The sequence below is a fragment of the Gigantopelta aegis genome, chromosome 3 (genome assembly GCF_016097555.1).
Source record: "Gigantopelta aegis isolate Gae_Host chromosome 3, Gae_host_genome, whole genome shotgun sequence".
NCBI classification, from domain to species: domain Eukaryota; kingdom Metazoa; phylum Mollusca; class Gastropoda; order Neomphalida; family Peltospiridae; genus Gigantopelta; species Gigantopelta aegis.
In genome coordinates this window covers 55,977,053-55,997,507 of record NC_054701.1, presented here as the reverse complement: position 1 = coordinate 55,997,507, position 20,455 = coordinate 55,977,053, and the positions used below count along the sequence as shown (strand labels likewise).

General features: G+C 33.5%; 1 protein-coding gene across 1 annotated transcript; it reads right to left on the bottom strand.

The window, feature by feature from the left end:
• Positions 1–661: 661 nt before the first annotated feature.
• LOC121368282 (ubiquitin recognition factor in ER-associated degradation protein 1-like) lies at positions 662–20,364 on the bottom strand. Its single transcript, XM_041492943.1, has 12 exons — positions 20,239–20,364; positions 17,003–17,114; positions 16,325–16,357; positions 13,762–13,883; positions 13,022–13,152; positions 10,063–10,135; positions 9,014–9,082; positions 8,147–8,230; positions 6,691–6,726; positions 6,284–6,372; positions 4,250–4,331; positions 662–3,123 (listed from the first exon to the last, which is right to left on the bottom strand). Exons 1-12 carry the CDS (start codon positions 20,239–20,241, stop codon positions 3,055–3,057), a joined length of 903 nt encoding a protein of 300 aa, XP_041348877.1. The 5' UTR covers positions 20,242–20,364; the 3' UTR covers positions 662–3,054.
• Between the last annotated feature and the right edge of the window lie 91 nt (positions 20,365–20,455).

Here is a 20,455-nt window from a genome sequence, read left to right as displayed (position 1 = left end):
ACAAAAACAAGCATTCTGAGAGTACTGCTAAAGCAAGACATATCCCCTACTGGGCCTAACAAATTTTCATATCTCCTAAGTTCAAGGCCATAACTGTCAAAAATGGGTAAATCGCCATTAAAGTAAAACTTTTTCTGTAACAGTACTTGATAAAGCTATACACAAAATTTCAGCTCAACGTCTTGAGCAATACCGTAATAAAATATGCATACATTTTTTTTCTGTTTCTCCCAAATTCAAGGGACATCACTGTCGAGAAAGTATAGGTACACACAAAATTTCCTCTCTGTCAAAAACGGGTCAGTCGCCATGAAAGTCAAAGGTGATCTGCAACAGTACTTGACAAAGCTATACACAAAATGTCAGATCAATATCTTCAGACACTGTGGACACATCAGGAAAACTATATGTGGGGGACGGACAAACACACTGTTTAACAGGACAGTGATGAAACCTATAGTCCCCTCCGGTTGGACCAGTAGGGGACTAATAAGTAGTAGAACAAGTCTCCTATTTAAAAATGTAATTTTTCTAGTCTTAACAGTACATAAATGTTTGCATGACTGAGGTGACAATGGCAATCAATTTGATTTCAATTGTGTTCTTCATGTATTATCAACAGACCCATCATTCATAACAACAAATAACACAAGACATCAAATTACAAAAGCATAATATTTATTTACTTATAAATACGCCTCTTAGTGTTCATCTTTAATAACTTGTGTGAAAATAGTATGCTTGATTAGTCCAGGTGACTAGTGGAATTTTGTATTGGGCATTTGCTTAATATAAACGTTTTGTATTTTTTATACAATTATGTACTGCAATTTGTAGTAAAAAGCTAAACATGCAACCTTGTAAAACCTTAAATTTCTACTTCCCTGAATAAATAAAGCATGTCAATTAAGGATTGTCGGTTATTTATATGTTACATTAAGTGGCTTACTGTAAATAACAATGGCTTTTTCCCCCCCTTTATATTTCAAGGTTAAGAAAAAAAAATGGATGGACAAGTTACCAATATGCAAAATTAATAATGATGAATATATCAAACAAATGCTATGCATTCAAGTCTTTAATAACCATGAAAACAATGTTGGAACATGATAATCCCATTAAAAGTATATATGCAAGGGATGGAATGAACAAACTAGAGTAGAGATATAAGAATAACAGATTGATGCAAGATAAATAAAGGGCAAAAACCTCAATTTGCAAACTGTACAACTACTTCACACAGAATTGAAATTATAAACCTCCATATAATTAATTAATCTGAATTTAAATTAACTTTCATAGTTTTTATTGTAAAGTGAGCAACAAAATCATATTTCAAATACCTTGTATAGGCAAAGGACTTTTAAAGAACTATTTATTTTTTAAATGTTTAAGCTCAACTGGATTTTTCCACTAAAACCAGTAATGTCGGATGAATAACCTATGGCTATTTCTGGTTTATCAAACTTTTAACAGAGCCCAAAAACTGTTTCAGTCCCATTTTATTTAATGACAAGTTCATTGCAACCATAGCAATGTTTTTATGATTTTTTTTTTTTTTTTTTTTGTCTAATGCTATTTTGATCTCTGCCTTCTTTACAAAATGATCTGCATAGGTTTACTGCTTATTTCTACCAAAACTAATCACCCACGAACACATGAAGTGCAGGCTTGAATTTGTTTGCGTAGTCAAAACAATTATTCCAACTTTTAAAGTTTTTCTTCATGAATATGTAACCTGATCTCTCATTTAGGTGCAATATACACAGTCCCCATTCTGTCACCCCCTTTGACCTGTCAAAATATCCCAACAGCCAATCAAATGACTATATCTTTCTTCATTGTGTGAAATGTATCATTTTGTAGACCTCTTCTCTCTTTCTTATGCATAGTCTAGAAATGCACAGATATGAAATGTCAGGTTAACTTGAGAAAACAAATACAATATGAAGTTCTTTTAGAAATCTGGGTAAAACCAAAGTTTTATCCAGACTAAAGTTTTGTATCTGAAAAAACTTAATAATTTTGTTGAAGAAATACATCACATTTTAACTTATATATAAAGAGAAGATATTGTCAAAAATGGTTGGACAAGAGACAAGGATAATGTCACAACAAATGAGAAAAAGATACAAATCATTATTTCAATAAATAAAATAAAAAGTTAAAACAACCACACATTCTTCAAACATACCATATTAAGTAATTTTGAACAGAAGCTTAGTTTCCTGCAACAGTTTTGCACACCACTGGTATTTAATGTTTTGTTCTTGATAACAGTCGAGAAGCAATATCATACTAAATTACTTATTCCACATACATGTATAGTTGCCTTTGCAATCACAGTTTCATTGTAGACACCAATGAATCAATATTTACTGACATTTAAATACTTCAATTTCCACTTTAAATTTCTTAGCTGAATTGAAGCTTGAAGACTTAACTAAAAATATGGCATGATAATAATAATTGGCTTTTTGTGTTAGGGCACTAGAGATTAAATGTGATTATTGTAGAAACACAGGCAATAAAACAGAATGCTGCATACAGGTAAAGTAAAATTCTTGTGAAAAAAAGTTCCTGTGCACCAAATAATATGATCTCAAACCAACTTGATAAGTTTGTGAATTGTTGAAATTTGACAAATGTTATGACACACCATAATTGTGTAAATCTTCATATAATAACTATGAATGACCAATAAATAATTTCTTGAAAACAATTTAATTTTCCCTTCATTACCGCTAAAACACATTCCTGCAATACATGCACAGGAACTTTTTTCCACGAGTATATAATAAAAAGGAAGTCTGGTCATTGATCTTTCACATACACCACTGTTGTTTTGCTTTATACAAAGTGGACATGGCCAGCAGTAAACATTGTTCAGTGTATTTGTTTTTATTACTGCCATTACATATGCAGTTCAGTATTTTAAACGTAATATTGCTATTCAGGCTGCCATTTATTACTGACAGTGTCTTAAACGTGATGATGATGTTCACAAACGTATTGTAACTACACAACTTTGCAGATCTTAAAAATAGTCCTTTATCAGTTTCTTCCTTTCTTTCTTAATGATTCACCTTTTCCACAAAATGCTTCAAATTTTTCATCTTTGTCCTGAAAATATATTATAAAAAGTGTAATAAAGTTTAAGAATCACAGTTAAACAACAGATCTATCTATTATATTGGGAGAGTACTGAAGAAGTTTGTTTTGTTTAATGGCACCACTAGAGCACATTGATTTATTAATCATTGGCTATTGGATGTCAAACATTTGATAATTCAGACATATAGTCTTAGAGAGGAAACTCGCTACATTTTTCTATTAGTAGCAAGGGATCTTTTATATGTACCATCTTACAGACAGGACAGTGCATACCATGGCCTTTGATATACCAGTGGTGGTGCACTGGCTGGGACGAGAAATAGCCCAATGGGCCCACCGATGGGGGTCAATCCTAGAATGACTGCGCATCAAGCGAGCATTTTACCACTGTGCTACGTCCCACCCCCATGAGTGTATTGATACTTAGGTGGCAAATTTACTTTAGTCACCGTATTTAGACTCTAAATACACAGGGGCGGGACACAGCCCAGTGTTAAAGCGTTCTCTTGATGCGCGGTCAGTATGGGATCGATTCTCGTCAGTGGGCCCACTGGGCTATTTTTCGCTCCAGCCACTGCACCACAACTGGTATATCAAAGGCTGTGATATGTGTTATCCTGTCTGTGGGATGATACATATAAAAGATCCCTTGCTGCTAATCGAAAAGAGTAGCCCATGAAGTGGCAACAGCGGGTTTCCTCTCTCAATATCTGTATGGTCCTTAATCATATGTCCAATGCCATATAACCATAAATAAAATGTGTTGAGTGCATCGTTAAATAAAACATTTCCTTTCCTTTCCTAAATATACATGTATGTGTTAGTTCATCAGCACACTTGTTAATAAGTAGCTATTACATGTCTTGCAATATGTTAACTGTAACATTTGTTTTAAAGAAGACACTCTGACACTGATTTCCTTAAAAGATTCTGGCTTAGTAGACAATTGTTACAATAATTTATTTTATTTTTAAAAGTTTTGAAAACAGGCCTAAAAAGGAAGTAAATATTAGTGATTTTGTTAATATTTTAATAAAAAATTCTGTAATAAAGATCAATACAATTTTATATATATATCTCTTTAAGCCTCAGTGCAGAACCCGTCCAAAATGTATATGGATGAAGAATTACTCACCTCAACATTGCCATTGGCTACAGGTCGTGATGTTCTGATGAAGGTTATCGTCCCTTTCTTATAGTTGTAGTTTGGAATGCCTCTGAAAATTAAATTTGTTTTTATTTAAATCAGAAAATTAAACCATGTATACAGGAGATTCAACTAAGTGCATTCATAAAACTAACTGACCTCGGCGTCGTGGCAGGCCATCGGTCTACAGGCTGGTAGGTACTGGGTTCGGATCCCAGTCGAGGCATGGGATTTTTAATCCAGATACCGACTCCAAACCCTGAGTGAATGCTCCGCAAGGCTCAATGGGTAGGTGTAAACCACTTGCACCGACCAGTGATCCATAATTGGTTCAATAAAGGCCATGGTTTGTGCTATCCTGCCTGTGGGAAGTGCAAATAAAAGATCCCTTGCTGCTAATCGGAAGAGTAGCCCATCTAGTGGCGACAGCGGGTTTCCTCTCAAAATCTGTGTGGTCCTTAACCATATGTCTGACGCCATATAACCGTAAATAAAATGTGTTGAGTGTGTCGTTAAATAAAACATTTCTTTCTTTCTTTCTTTCATAAAACTATTAACTGAAGATTTAAAATAGAGAATAACTAGTTAATGACGTAGGATATCGGCTTTATCCTGTGAAGGTAAGAAAAGGATATTTGTCATTCAGCCTGAACAGGATAAAGTCGATATCCTACGACATTAATTAGTTATTGTCTTTATCCTGCAGACCTTAAAAATTAAGGTGAAAAGCTATTATTTCTGTTATTTCAGCTACATTGTACAATAACCTAGAGGTCAAATGAGCAATTTTGTAATGTAGCTATGTGTGTGATGTCACAGTGACATCAAAAGTCATAATCTGCTAGTATACGTTTCTGACTTTGCTTTAATCGGCCTAAAGAAACAGTGATTACAGGATAAAATACAGTTGAATCCCGTTGGCTCGAACCCCGTTGGTGCTGGAGAAAGTGTTCGACCGAACCATTTGGTCAACATCGGATATTTTCGTAACATCAGTTAGAAAGTTGAATGAGATACATATTATTTTGGTAACTGCAAACTTAACCATTTTATCAAGGTGTTATATAGCAAAATATCAAAGTGAAAGAATTTATTAGTAATTACTCCAATTGTGTGACGCAGTAGTAATTAAATGTATGTTTGCTGAAGTGATGACATTTGATTAACTCGCCCATTGTTTCATTTAAAACTGGTCTTGTAGACGTGTTCAAAGTAACGCTTCACGCCGTGGTCATTTTGTGCAATAATTGTTTAATTGGTATCACAGTTCCTCTAACAGGTACCGTAACACTAGCTGTACTTGAAAGCTCATTACCGATAGCCGATTAACAAACACCATGACAAGTATGGTAAAGAAAGGATTGCATGGCTATTGTTGCCATTCCCCGATTCATCTATAGCTCGTTCCACCTAAATAATTAATCTGAAGGTTGTAATAACCAACTGCGCAAGTGTAGCAATTGTTGGTCCTTTTCTGTGGTTTTCCCATTTGATATTTGATGGATCACCAGTTCAAGGGAAATATAGCTAATATCACAGTCGGGACCGATAATTTAGTTCGAGCGAAGTTGACCCTGGGCATGTTCGACCCATCATCAGTTAATATACGGGTTTACCGAACAAAAAACTCGGGACTTCGTTTTTGGTTCGAGTGTTGCGGTGTGTACGACCCTTCCAAGGTCGAGCCAACGAGATTCTACTGTAGTATATTATGCACTGAGTATTTGGCAAACTGGCACAATCTAATACACTAAAAACAGTTATATATAATAATACTTATAATTCACATATGAATCGATAAGGTCAGTTCTATTTCACTACCTCTTAAGTTTACATGTATATACAAATATCATCAGCTATTAGCAGAAAACTATATTAATATTGCTTTAGCTAGAACAGGGCATATGTATGAGGATTACATGATTAATTCCACAATATAGAAAGAAATAACACAGAACAATCTATTGTAGTCTTAAAACAGTTGACATTCTCCAATTACTACAGGTGTGTAAACTATATTACCTTTTTTGAACGGAGCCATCTGCCACAGATGATTGAGCATCTGTTCCCTTCTTCTTGCCATCCAGTCTGTTGCCCTGGCCACTGAATGCCTGTAAACATGTACAAATGCCTAAATTATATAATCACAGCCCAAGCTAAAATACATCAGGGCAAAATTCTATTTTCTTTTCAACTAGTCAAAATGGCAGTAGCTTGTCAGCATTAGTCATATAAGACATAGTTCCTGGACTATAAGTAGTTTCTTTATAGAGCCTGAACTCAAGGCAGATATAGTGTGTGTTAAAGACAGCTACTTAACAGCAAGTCTGAATTTGAGCTCCACATGATTTATAAATGATTAATATGTTAATGCCTCAGAAAATATGAAATGATTACATTACCTAAACATCAGAGCTATAAATTCTTACCCTGAAATCTGTATTATCCTCGTCATCTAAAGCCATCTGAAAAATAAATAAATTTAGTTAAGATTCCCCTCAAACACAGGTCCTGAAGAGTGTCTTTGAAAGTGTGGGTGGGGTGGGGGCACCACCGTCAGTGTGATGGTCTGGGTAATGGAAATTTGAGAGCCCAAAAGATTGAACCTGTTGGCAGAGTTTGGGGTGTGCTCCCCCAAGAAAATTTGAATTTCAGGTGTTCAAATATAGCATTTTTCTGTACTGTTTTGAAGAAACCAAATTTAAGAAGTCCTTAAAGGTTTGTGTTCCTCTTACCACACTGTATAGTACTTATTGTTGAAATAAACAGTTTCTTACTCAGACTATTGTCTTAATAGTTGTCTGAATGTTTACTTAAGCTAAAGACAGTGTTTTCATGTGTCAGGCTTTTTGTAACTACTTAAAAGTTTGTAAAAAGCTGTTCCCAGGGCTAGCTCTGCTACTCGCCAAATTCGCCATTTGCAAATTTTAAACACAACTGGCAAATTTTATTTTAATTTGGCGAAAGAATTTCATGTATTGATTGACATTTTGTTGAAAATAATGGTCGGTTTTTGTAAGTTTTGGGCGTTTAATAGATAATTTGGCAAAACATAGTCCGAGCTAACCCTGTGTTCCACTGAAGTATCATGATGTTTGAACATTCCTAACTCTTAGACTAATTAAAAAACAATGATTTGAAAATTTAGAGTGCTGTAATGCCAGATAAACTGGCTGCTGATTATGAACTCGGAAGAAACCAATTTCACACAACCAGACCTAAAATAATAATATTTTACTAGGTGTAAAATAACATGACACCATAACACCATAACATGATTTATTCTTTAAGTTAAAAAAAAGAGAAGACCCATGACAGGAGCTCGAGCATTTCATGTATGGGTAAACAAGGCAAAACAGATGGTAACATTATAACTATAAAACTGCATAACTCTACAGCAATGTTAATGTTTGACAGAAAATGAAAATTTAAAAATAAAAACAAACAAGTTTGTACACATAAATACATTTTTAACATGCTATTTCTCCTCAAATACACATTTTATTGCCTTAACCATCATATGCTCTTAATAGTAGCAGTCTACATTATACACACTGTATCAGTGTGATAACATCAAAGAATAATGGAAAGGTGTAATAAGCAGCTATACAACCAGCATGTAATGGTGTAGCGGTTAAGCCAATGGACATAAGGCTGGTAGATACTGGGTTTGCAGCCAATTACCAGCTTCCACCAATGGGTAGGTGTAAGATCACTACACCTCTTCTCTCTCACTACCAACTAACCCTTTGTCCTAGACAAACAATCAAGATAGCTGAGGTGTGTGCCCAAGACGGCTTGCTTGAACCTTAATTGGATACAAGCACAGAAATAACTACAAATAATCAATGAAAGCTGCTAAATAACAATTAAATCTCAACTTACTGCACTATCAGTTTCCAGATCTGATGCATCATGTGGTCGTTGTCTTTTAGGCTCCTGATAACCTACTGGAGGAGCAAAGTCAACCTGCCAGTGAAAAATATTACTCATCATAAAGTACCATGTACAGGACTTCACAAATTCTAAATTTACATAACCTGAAGAGAGATTATGCCCTCAAAACATTCTGTACCATTTTTGAAACATTTATTTACATCTGATGAATAATAAACATGAAATAATCTTTTGTGCGAAGAATTGTTCCTAATTAGCATTTTACTTAAATGTTTTTCATTTAAAAAAACTACATAAATTTGTGTTGCTAGGACAGACAAATCAATCAGTTAATTTTACACTTTAATGTTAAAATAGATTATGTTAAATAAAATTGTATAACTCATGCATGAAGAAACCAAATGTTTGGGCAACTTGTGAAGGCTTGATGTAGATTGATCAGGAAATATTGTAAACAGTTGAACCTGATTATGCTGCCACCTGTTTATGATGATCACATTGAGGCCCTCCCCTCCCTACCCTAAAGCATTTTTATTTCTATATATTTTAACTATGTATGACAACTACCTACTCAAAATAGCCACCATTTTCAAAAGAAAATGTGAAAATGAATACACTAAATTGTGACTACAAAATAACATTGAAAAGATGTCTGTGATAGTTATGGTGACAAATTCTGTCGTAAAAGCAGGTTTTCAACTCCAAAGTTGTCAACCATATACAATTTTAAAGTATGGTTTAGTCTCATGTTCCCCTCTTTTGTAGTTATTTATGCTTGATAGATAAACAAACAAAAGGACCATGGCTCTCATACAACACATAAGCATACCATAAATACCACATATGATAACTTACATTCATGTCGCATTCGATGATTGAAACAGCTGTTCCTGGTTTTGTTTCCAAAACACACAACTCGTAAATCTGAAAGTAAAAACAGTAACACTACATCATACAATAGCAGTATTTATGAAACTAATTTACCTCTAATTTTACAATACGAGCAGTAAAAAGTTGATCTTGTTGAGAAGAACATTGGAAAGTAATATTTAATGATACTCCAGGCGAGTATTCTGCCTCCAAACTACACTCCGCTCCCAAATGGATGCACAACTAATAAAAGACTGAATGCCAAAACCACGGAAACAGAAACTGGTATAAGAATGTGTATTTAAAAGAAAATCTCTTTTCAGAATGGGGACGGGATTTAGCTCAGTAAGTTGAGCACTCACCTGAGGTGCTTGGGTCGAAGGGTTTCTTGTTATCCCAACCAGCCCCCATAACAAACATATCAAAGGTCACGGTATGTGCTGCCCTGTCTGTGGGGAAAATATGCTGTTCATGGAAAAATCTATGGTCGCAGGTTTTCTCTAAAGTATTGTTAGAATTATCAACTGTTTGACCTCCAAAAGCATATGATTAATAAATTAATTAGTTCTACTGACAAACAAACTTTTCAGAAATATTTTGTATCATGAAAGCATAATTCTGACATTTCTAGTGTTTGATGAAAAGCTGTCAGTTGAACTTCAGAATGTAGAAAAAACAGGTTCTCATAAAAATAAATGACAATAATAGGATACACATTTAATTTTTAATGTTGCCTGAAGATGGGGAACTGAAAACAAAGCCACAGCAAACAAGGAAACATAGTGTGCCAGCTAGTGAATTATAGTCCTTTTGTTAAATAATAAATAATACAGTAAAACCTCTCTAAACCGGACACCCTTGGGACCAAGTAAAATGTCCAGTTTTAAGAGGTATCCGGTTTAGAGAGGTTAAGTTCTTTACCGATTTTTAAAAAAGGACTGTGAAAGATGTCTGGTTTTGAGGGAATTCCGGTTTACAGAGGGTCCGGTTTTGAGAGGTTTCACTGTATACAGAGTAAGTAACGAACATCTCACCTTGTCATTGTACTTGATAGCTATTACATCTCCAGCAGTAAGACAGGCAAAGTTTCTCAATGCATTTTCCAAGCTGTGTTTAGTTAAAGATTAATAACAAGAGTATCCCGATAAAATCCACAGTCCCAAACTGGACTTAACAGCAGGCATTTGGTTTTAAGGAGTAAAAATATCAAGAAGAAAAAAAACACTTAATATTTCACTTCTTTAGTTAGGATTAGGTGTAATGTTTACCTGTAGTTTACATTTAGTTCAGGGGTGCAGAAATGAAGATTATTTCACTAGCCCACCAGACCAGAACCAACTAACGTTTACTAGCCAATTTCTACTAGTCCGCCAGCCTATCAAGGTTTCTGCCAGAGGGTAAAACGGGTATGGTGCCATACAGTTTTTTGCAGATTTTGACAAAATTAATTACTCTTATCATTACAGTATGATTTTCTTAACTCTGAGCCTAAATCTAACCCATTTTATTTCTGGGGAAGGTTGACTGTGGTTGCATTCAGCACACACATTGTAAATATTCAATTCCATAGTGCCATACCTAAAACTTTCTTTCTGCCAGAAGCCCTGCCTATAGACAGGTTTATTGGCCAGTGACGTCAAAGTAGTGTGCGTGGCCATGTTTAGAATCATGTGATCGGTCTGCCATTAAGGGAGTGAAACTCGCACAATAATAACATGTGAAGGCATTGCATCTGGGTGCATTGTCAGTATTTATTACCTTTTTAGTATATTTTGTTAAAGCAAAACCAGTATGTCAAATAATACAACCTCATTTAAAGATTGTAGATTCATATCAAAGTTGGTGGAAGTGTATTAATCATAAAAAATGTAAATAATAAAGTATGTATATATACACACAAACATAAAAGCATAACGAATAATTTAAACTTATGCAAACAAATATAATTTCCCTGGACACTTGTATAGCCTAATATATTGAACTTTAAAACAATATTTTAGCCTCAGCAGACGAGAGTATCAGATGACCCCCCCATCCTGTTTTGTTTTGTCAAAGTGGTTCGTTTCGTAATTAACTAGCATATAGAACATTTTATGACTAATCAGAGGCGCATTTTCGAGGTAATTTAGTGTTGTATATTGTGGATGATTAATTTTTTTTTTTTTAAATTCCAAAAAACAAAAGATAATAATTTTAAAAATATATATTATAATTATAAAATAATAACAAATAAATAAAAAAAATAAAAAAAATATATTTATTTATTTTTATTATTAATTAAATAATTAATTAATAATAATAATAAAATAACTAAATAACTAAAACATTTCGACGAAATGGGTAGGGGTGGGATTTTTGGTGTAGCATGCATGCATGTTACATCAGTAAATTATTTATTTATCATTTTATCGCACACATTTAACATCATAATAACTTCGTATGTATATAAAAAATAAAAATAAATAAAATAAAAATAAATAAGAGATAAATATTTGGCAGTGTTAACTGCACCCCACTTCAACCCCAGGTGACCATATCTGGAATATCCCAGAGCTAATAGTAACAGCTAAACGTTGACATCTACTCTAGTCTTTCTTTTTTTTAAATGGTACACCACGTTTTCTACAAATGTACATAATTGAAATACGTTTCTATATTTTAGACTGCATTCAGTAAAGTTTCACTTAATAACCATCAAAATTATTTACACTTGCGTGTGTTTAATTTATTTGCTATGCTTTTGTATTGGCATATATAGGTGCTTTATTATTTATGTTTTTAATCATTCACAGATTTCCACCGATATTGATATGAATATACAATCTTTAAATAAGGTTGAATTATCCGAGACTGGTTTTGCTGCTTTTGCAAAAAGTTCCAAAAAAGTCATAAAGACTGAAATTGCACCCAGCTGCAATGCCGTCACATGTTATTGTTGCGTCAATTTCACTCCCTTAATGGCGACAGTACGGTTACGCCATCTATCGGCAACGTCATAAACTGCTGAGCGACAATTGGAAAAACCTGTCTATAGAACAGTATATTTATGTTTAATAATATTATAATCTACACTGTCTTCACATCAAGATATTTTGAAATATTCAATATATATGGAAATATTCTAATAAAGACAAAGTTTTTCACATTTCTTTCATATAGATTTAGAGAATTCAAAATTAACCCTCCACCCCCCTAAAAAAAAACAACAATTGTATCGCCCTTTAGATCAGTAGTTGCATTTTTCAACTCGTCCATGAATTTTTTTACTCGCATTTAGCGAGCGGGCAAGTACTTTCTGCACCACTGTAGTTATTGTATACAGGTATCAAGAACTGGCAACAGACCTCACCATTTATGGGGAGCACCACTGTTGCTTCCCATCATTCCACCGAGGCTAGTTCAAGGACAGTAATTTTAACTCCTCTTAGCATGAGAATTTATATGATATTAAAATGGTAATATCGTAAATGGCTCCCCATAATCTAAGTTTGGGGAGCAACTAATCACTTCAATTTTTTCATGTTGAGGTCTCTGACAAGCGTAACTGGTTCTGTTCAAAGTTAATAGTTTTCAGATTAACAAGTTTTAATCTTTAAAAAATTTCATAAATATCTGAAAAGAAAGCAGTTTTATTTGTTTATTTAGAAGAGATTTCCATCTCTTCAATTAAATATAGAAAAAATGAACTACATTTAAAAAAAACTAAATGTTAAATATTGTACTACTCTCATTTTTCTAATGAGTGGATATAACCAACTTTGGTTGTCAGCCCGCAAAATGCTAGTGAGTATTTCAATATTTTAAATTTTGTGGTCATTTTTACCGTAATTTTTTGTGAAACATGTTAGTGTTTTTCACAAGAGATAAAAACTAATCATGTTGTAAATAGAATCTGAGTAAAGCTATCATAATTAAATCTGCTTTGTCAATGAGTACATCACTAGTATAGTATAGTATATCTACACCATTACAAACAACAATAACAAAGGATACACAGCTTTTGGATTGGTAATATCGAGAAAATCAACACACTGCGGTTGAAACTTGGCAAACGTTGCTACAGAAAGTGAGACGTTATCTATTTGGACAAGACCACCTTCATCAAGCAGTAAATTACGCATCATCTGGAAACAAAAACAAGATCAGATCTAACCCAATGAACAAGCATGGGTTCCATACATTCAAACATAAAGAAAACCTTTTTAAAAATAACTTACAGTATTAACTAGTTTCTTACATTTAAATGTGTAGCACAATAAGACACTTTATCTTCATAATACATTCATTTCCAAAGTTCATAATCATTATTTGCTCCTCTGGTTACTTTAGCTGTTTATTTCTATTAGATTAACCAATACTTAAAACAAAATTCAATCTAAAAAGAAACTTTCATTATTTTAGGACAGTGTTACCTCTTACGTACTTTTAATACCTAACTTTAAAAATGTTTAAAATGATACAGTGCTTATGTTAAATTTAAAGCTGCAATCTCACTTTATAACCCCATAGCACTGTTTAATAACTTAATTCAAAACACAAAACCAACTTTAAATCAAAGAATGGTGAATCAGAGGTAGATACATATCACAAAACTGGATGATTTATTCAAAATGCTTAAATATTAAAAATATACTTGCCACTGCATATTTAAAGTACTGGTACTTTATATCTGTATATGTCAATTTAGAACACTTTCAATACACTGTGTAGTGTATACAAAAAAACATGCTTACCCAGTATGGAATATATATTCTTCCCTCATCTGCTACGAACTCCAGGACTCCGCAGTGGGTTTCTCGGTTGTGTTTCTTGTTCACAAGTTTAAATAACATTGGATACTGAATGTTGAGACGAGCTGATAGTAATAATGGGTACAGTTATTATTACATGTATTTACAACCTATTTCATAGATTATGGTTAACTAAACAGACATCCAGTCTAAAAGCATCAGAGAAAAATACTTCTGGATTTTATATCACCATGGTGTGATCACTATCTTAAATTACATCTAAATATTGGAACCATCATTTATTGGCTAATACAAAAAGAGTCCCAGCCAAATGTAGTATGCATGTATAAACATCATTATAACAAGCATTCAGAGTGTACTGCTAAAGCAATACATGTCTCCTAGTGGGCCGAACTAATTTTTTGTATAACCTAAGTTGAAGGGACTATAACTCTGTAAAAATGGGTAAACTGACATGAAATTCAAGCGTGATCTGTAAAAGTACATGATAAAGCTATGTACAAAAAATTTCAGCTCAATATCTAGAGGCATTGCTAAAAAAGAAGTCCGGAAAACAAATTTTCATATATTCTAAGTTCAAGGGCCATAACTCTATCAAAAATGGTTAAATTGTCATGAAAATCAAATGTGATTTGTAACAAATATAGTATATTGTAAATCCATACATAAATTTTTAGTATCTAGAGGCATTGTGGGAAAAAGTATGGAAAACAAATTTCCATATCTCCTATGTTCAAAGGCCATAACTCATGAAACCATCATGAAAGACAAACTTGATTTGTAATAGTATATGAAAAAGTATACACAAAATTTCAGCTCAATATCTCAACACACTGGGAAAAAAACATCTGAAAAACTATATGGGACAGACGGATGGAAGGATGGACAGACAGATGAAGATCAAACCTACAGTCCCCTCCGATTGGACATGTATGGGACTAATAACTGGTAAGATGTAGTAACATATGAAAAAGTTCATTTTAATTAAAGTTACATTCTCTGGTTACCATATTATAACATCATGTACACATATAAAATACAAGCTCAAATGCACTTTTCAAAAACTTGTGTGTGTTCGCTATGAACGGAGATCGTCAAAAGTATACGCTTTATTCGTCGCCTGTGCCGCCATAACTCGGCAAAGCACAAACGATAGCCTATTGTCAGTTTCAGTTAACATGTACATTTGCTGATTTCAAATTGTAGGGTTCGTCTCAAAAAATTAAACGAGAAATCTTGCGCTGTACGAAGAACGTTTGTTTGAGGATACGGTACTAGGGTCTTTCGTTAAAACCGGTTTGATCTTAACAATGTATTATTGACAATCGTACATTCCTATTTCAGAATTAATATTTTATAAAGTGTTAGTAGAACTTTCAAAGTTTAGTTTGTATACTAGTAACACATTAATCATGTATATATTTTTTTAAATAAAATATACTTAAATAAATATTATTTCGTTTGGAAAGGGTAAAGTTAGGGGGGAGGAGGTGTTTAACGACATCAAAGTTAGAGCATATTGATTTAATAATCATCTGACGCGATACAACAGTAAATAAAATGTGTTGAGTGCATCGTTAAATAAAACATATCCTATCCTTCCTTCCATCTGCTGTTCGATGTCTAACATTTGGTAATTTTAACATATAATCTTAGAGAAGAATCGGGTGTATGTGCAGGGGGAGGGTATTGGAGGTCGAAACGCTTACTTGCCCATGCTTAAAAAAAGTTGAAATGTATTTTTTGGGGGAGCATGGCCCCACATAAACTTCGCTCAACACAGTCTATAACCCCAACCCCACTGAAATCCCTGCACACGCGCCTTGGAAACCCGCTACATTTTTTTTTAGCAAGGGATCATTTATATGTACCATCTCACAGACAGGATATCACATACCATGGTCTTTTATATACCCGCCGATAGGGATCGATCCTAGACTGACCGCGCATTTCCAAAAAACACCTTTTTAGGTCTAAGTAATGAATAAAAATAACATAGTCTTGAAAAATGTTACGTAATTCGAACACAGTACCCTCTTCCTCTACCTCCTCTAATCAGGGTAGGTAACTCCATTTTGTCAAAAGTTCAAGGCAAATCCCTCACCCACCAACCCCTGGAAAGGCATTGTACCATACCTCTATGGATATAAATATGTTTTGGAGATACGACACGAATCCTCAATCAAGACAGTTAAATCTGTTCAAAAATTGCGAAATCTCACGTGATCTCTTGTTGGGGAATTCCACACTTGTGATAAGCCAATGAAAACCGAGATCGGTAGGAGCCCGTCAAAAGAGTCCCACTTTAGAAATACTGGCTTTGTTTTTGACCTGGATAAGCCAGCATAGTGAAACCAATGCAGAGTGCGGCATCATATATGCACCAAACGTAATTGGATTTTCTGTTCTATATGCTTAAATAATAAAAATATTCCAGATACTGCCGCTTTAAAGGACCAACTTAAAATTAGTTATATTAAAAACATATATCTAATAAATATTTACATAGAATAACTAAGATCCAACAAACAAAAGACAAACTTACTTAGTTGATCCAGGGCAGATGGTGGCATAATAACTGGAAACAAAAATATACATATTTTATACATTAAAAAAACTAAAACACAGCTTTATTTAGAACAATAAATCTAAATACTTCATTTTCTTTATTTAAGTAAACAGACATACGTTTCAGAAGTATCTAAATATTTTTAAAATTGAATTTCAACTGTTGCTAAGGAAAATTTTGAAAACAAAATGTTCCCAGAATTAGTATAGGCTACATAACATTGGCAGGCCTTCTAGAATTTTTATAAAATACACTAGCCATGGGATCAGTAATTTAAAAAATGTACTAGCCACAATTAAAAATACACTAGCACTACCAGTACTTTAATTTAAGTAAATGCTATTTTACTAATAGTAATAAGCAGATATGTCACCTAAAAAGGGAGAGGAGCTTAAAAACAGATTGGGGGTGAGGGTAGAATATTCACATTTACAAAATAGACCTAAATGTAGCATTTGACAACTTTCTTTTTCACTAGCCATTGGGCATGGCAATAGTAGTTATTTACTAGCCCATCATGAAATATCACTAACCACAGCAGTGGGGCTATCACAATCTAGAAACCCTAATAACAGATATACATGTAACCTGTACACGACTGTATTTTCATACTGCTGTACAACGTTATAAAAAGCACTAATAAACTGTACTTACTCTTGCCACCACGTTCCACATCCTCCCGATCCCCAAGCATGGACACTGAATAACATCTGTATGTTGTTTGAAAAGTCCGGCCCACTTCAGGAAACATGTGTCCAAACCCAAACTAAAAATAATATAAAACCCATGCGCAAAGTAATTTGTTATTAATTCATCTTTATATTAAGAGTGAGACAGAGAAATAGAAACACAGTAAGCAAGGCAAAACAAAGGAGAAAGAGAAAGAATTGGGGAGGAGGGTGTTACCAATAAACAAATTTATGAACATCATATGCTGCTTGTTATAAAAATTTACTTACTAGTAAGATTAAAGTTCAAGTGTGTTTTGTCTAATGACAGAGCATTAGAGCACATTGATTATTAATCATCGGCTATTGGATGTCAATCATTTGGTAAGTTTTACATAATAGTCTTTGAGAAAAAACCTGCTATATTTTTCCATTAGTAGCAAGGGATTCTTTTATATGTACAATCCCAGACAGGATAGCACATACCACAGCCTTTGATATACCAGTCATGGTGCACTGGTTGGAACGAAAAATAACCCAATTAGTTCACCAATGAGAAATGAACTGTGCATGAGACGAGCACTTTACCACTGGGCTATGTGTCGCCCCTAGTAAGATTAAGTGCATTTATATATAATATGTAAAAAATCCATTAATTTAACAACTTGAAAATTTGCAGATGGTTAAATTCAGGTTACCACCTTAAATTAAGTATAGATTTAATCAGGTTTGCTCTTACAAATGTTCTGAATTTGAATTTCTTTTGTCTATTCATTTCTGGGACAACTTTACTTTGAAAGTGAACCAACAGGTTTTAAACCACAGAGAATAGTTTTTCTTTGAACCTAACAGCTACAGCAAAAAAAAAAAAAAAAAAAAAAAGGTAGAAGAAGAAAACATCTGTTCACAGGGATTTTTTAGTTCCATTTATTTTGGGGTTTTTTAAAACAAAAGCTCATGATAGAAGAATCACCTACACTAACTATGTCAAATGACTGACTTAAACTAGACACACATATACGTCTATATGTCCATAATACGGTTTATTTACTGGACATTTTTATGTTAATTGTATCCATAAAGAACTTTGAAAAGAAAATTTTATGATTTTTAAAAAATGTACATGTATTTATTTTTATAAATAAAATGTAACTATTTAACGAAAACATTCTGCTAAATTTCTTTAGAACTGTTCTCTCATCAGGCCCTAATATAGAACTGAAAAAGTAAAAGTGACTTCTCCCTTCCCAGAAGAAAAGGGGAAAAGTTTGAAAAAAATAGGCGAAGTAAACATTTATCGCTCCATTTCATAATGATTGCCATGTTCCATGTGCAACAGGAAACATTCTGAATTATACTCGGTTCTAATTGTAATATTTTTATATAAAATACTACTTCTGGTAATAAAATTTAAACAAAACAATTGTATGTTTCATTAAAAACGTGATATTATTAAGTAGTTGATAATGTACCATTATGTTAAAATTAAAGTATTAATTAGCATTAAATTCTGGCATAACTGAAATGAATGTGGCTGAGGATTAACAACGCTTAACTGGTCACAGCAAATGGCACGACATGTTAATGTACAGTAATATATGGCAACAAGGTGCCAAGTGAGCTACAACACTAAACAAGTCAGTGTTATGACGTCTGTTGTGTAGTTGTTTTTTATATCGGACTAGGTCCAAAATATTACGGCGACTTCGACTTCTCTCACTACTGCTAATAACTTGGCGACTTTCGACAAAAAAAATTATAATTTTGCCAGCAAGATTTGTGGCTGCTCATACATTAAGAGTATCTGGTAAAATATATCTCAGGTTAATGATGGGGTCTCGTCCTCACCTCTTCAATGAAATGACTTATAAATTCTAGTGCTCTTTTTACAGCATCTTTATTCCACCAAGTAGACATGTCATTCTCCACGGTTGCTAGTCATTTCGTACCATAGTCTTTCGTACCTAATTTGGCCGTTTCGTACCCTGGTCATTTCGTACCTTTGCAAAAAGTCATTTCGTACCTTGGTCATTTCGTGCCATTGCAAAAAGTCATTTCGTACCTTGGTTATTTCGTACCATAACTGAAAGTCATATCGTACCATGGTATAATAATTTATAACAATCACCCCGGTAATGTCTTTTACAAAACAACATTAAATTACAAATTTGTGGTTAATTTAAGGGATATTTTATCAGCAAAAGACTAAAAATTATTGCCACTTTGTATAATTTATATAAACATTAGCAATTGGCTAATTTGGCAATTAGTAAGGTAGTTAATGTTTTAATGGCTGTTATTGTTTATTTTTTAAACAAATAAGATGCAAATAAGCAAGTCTGAAAAGAAGACCTATTAAATAAATAATATTTTGTTGGTTCATTATATTGTTTTGTTGTTTTTGATTAATTATCTGGAGCCATTTCACACAAAATCGAAGTTGGCAGTTAGTAGTAAATACCATATACGGCAGGTAAAATGGAAATACAGTTGACAGGTATTATGGGTATCAATAACGATATGCTGCACAATAACGTGTTCTGGTTTTCAAACTGTCAAAATAAAGTTTTAAAACAAAACCCACTGCTTTTATGCTATAGTCAATTCGTTTTCTATATACTGGAATGAAATGACTAGGGTACGAAACGACTGGGGTACGAAATGACTTTTCACAATGGTACGAAATGACTAGGGTATACGAAATGACTTGGGTACGAAATGACTTTTTGCAATGGTACAAAATGACCAAGGTACGAAATGACCAGGCAGCATGGTACGAAATGGGTACGAAGTGACTATGATTCTTCCCAACATATCTTAATTCTTGTTTGGTTAACAGTACACAAATGGAGTATTTTTAATCACTGTCCAAATAAAAATTACAGACATGTCACATACTGTGACATAGGACATCGACATGTCATTCATGATTCACATTTAAAAAAAAAAAAAAAAAATCACAAAATCGAATCATTCGTTATTAGATGGGGTTTTTTAATGGTCAATAAGACGATGCGACAAAAATACTATTTAGTGATATATGTTGTTATTTTTACAACTTGTCTCATTCACTGGAATTTACCAATTTTGTTTGTTTGGGTTTCGAAGGAAAAACTCATGATCATGAATAATATAATAACATTGAGACAGTTACAACTATAACAAAAGTACAAGGACCGTGTAACTTCTAAAGAACAACAGTTGTAACAAATATATATGTACCATTCTCGATTTCAGTTTAAAACCAGAACAGACGAAATGTTAGAATGTTACACAATGCAAAAATGTCTTTTGGCGACGATAACAAGTCCCAAAACAGCTGTACCGGATCTATTGAGAGCGCATGTTTTTGTTTACTTCCTGGTTTGATGAAGCGAAATGTTAAAAGTGATTTTATTGGCTCGTTCTGGTCTTTAGCTACTTCCACTTTATATAATGA

What these genes read in the sequence shown, in the direction of transcription:
- LOC121368282 (XM_041492943.1), bottom strand. An exon ending in TGTGGAACGTGGTGGCAAGA is followed by an intron (nt 16,358 to 17,002) that starts GTAAGTACAGTT and finishes TTTTGTTTCCAG; the next exon opens with TTATTATGCCACCATCTGCC. An exon ending in AGGATAATACAGATTTCAGG is followed by an intron (nt 6,373 to 6,690) that starts GTAAGAATTTAT and finishes ACATGTTTACAG; the next exon opens with GCATTCAGTGGCCAGGGCAA.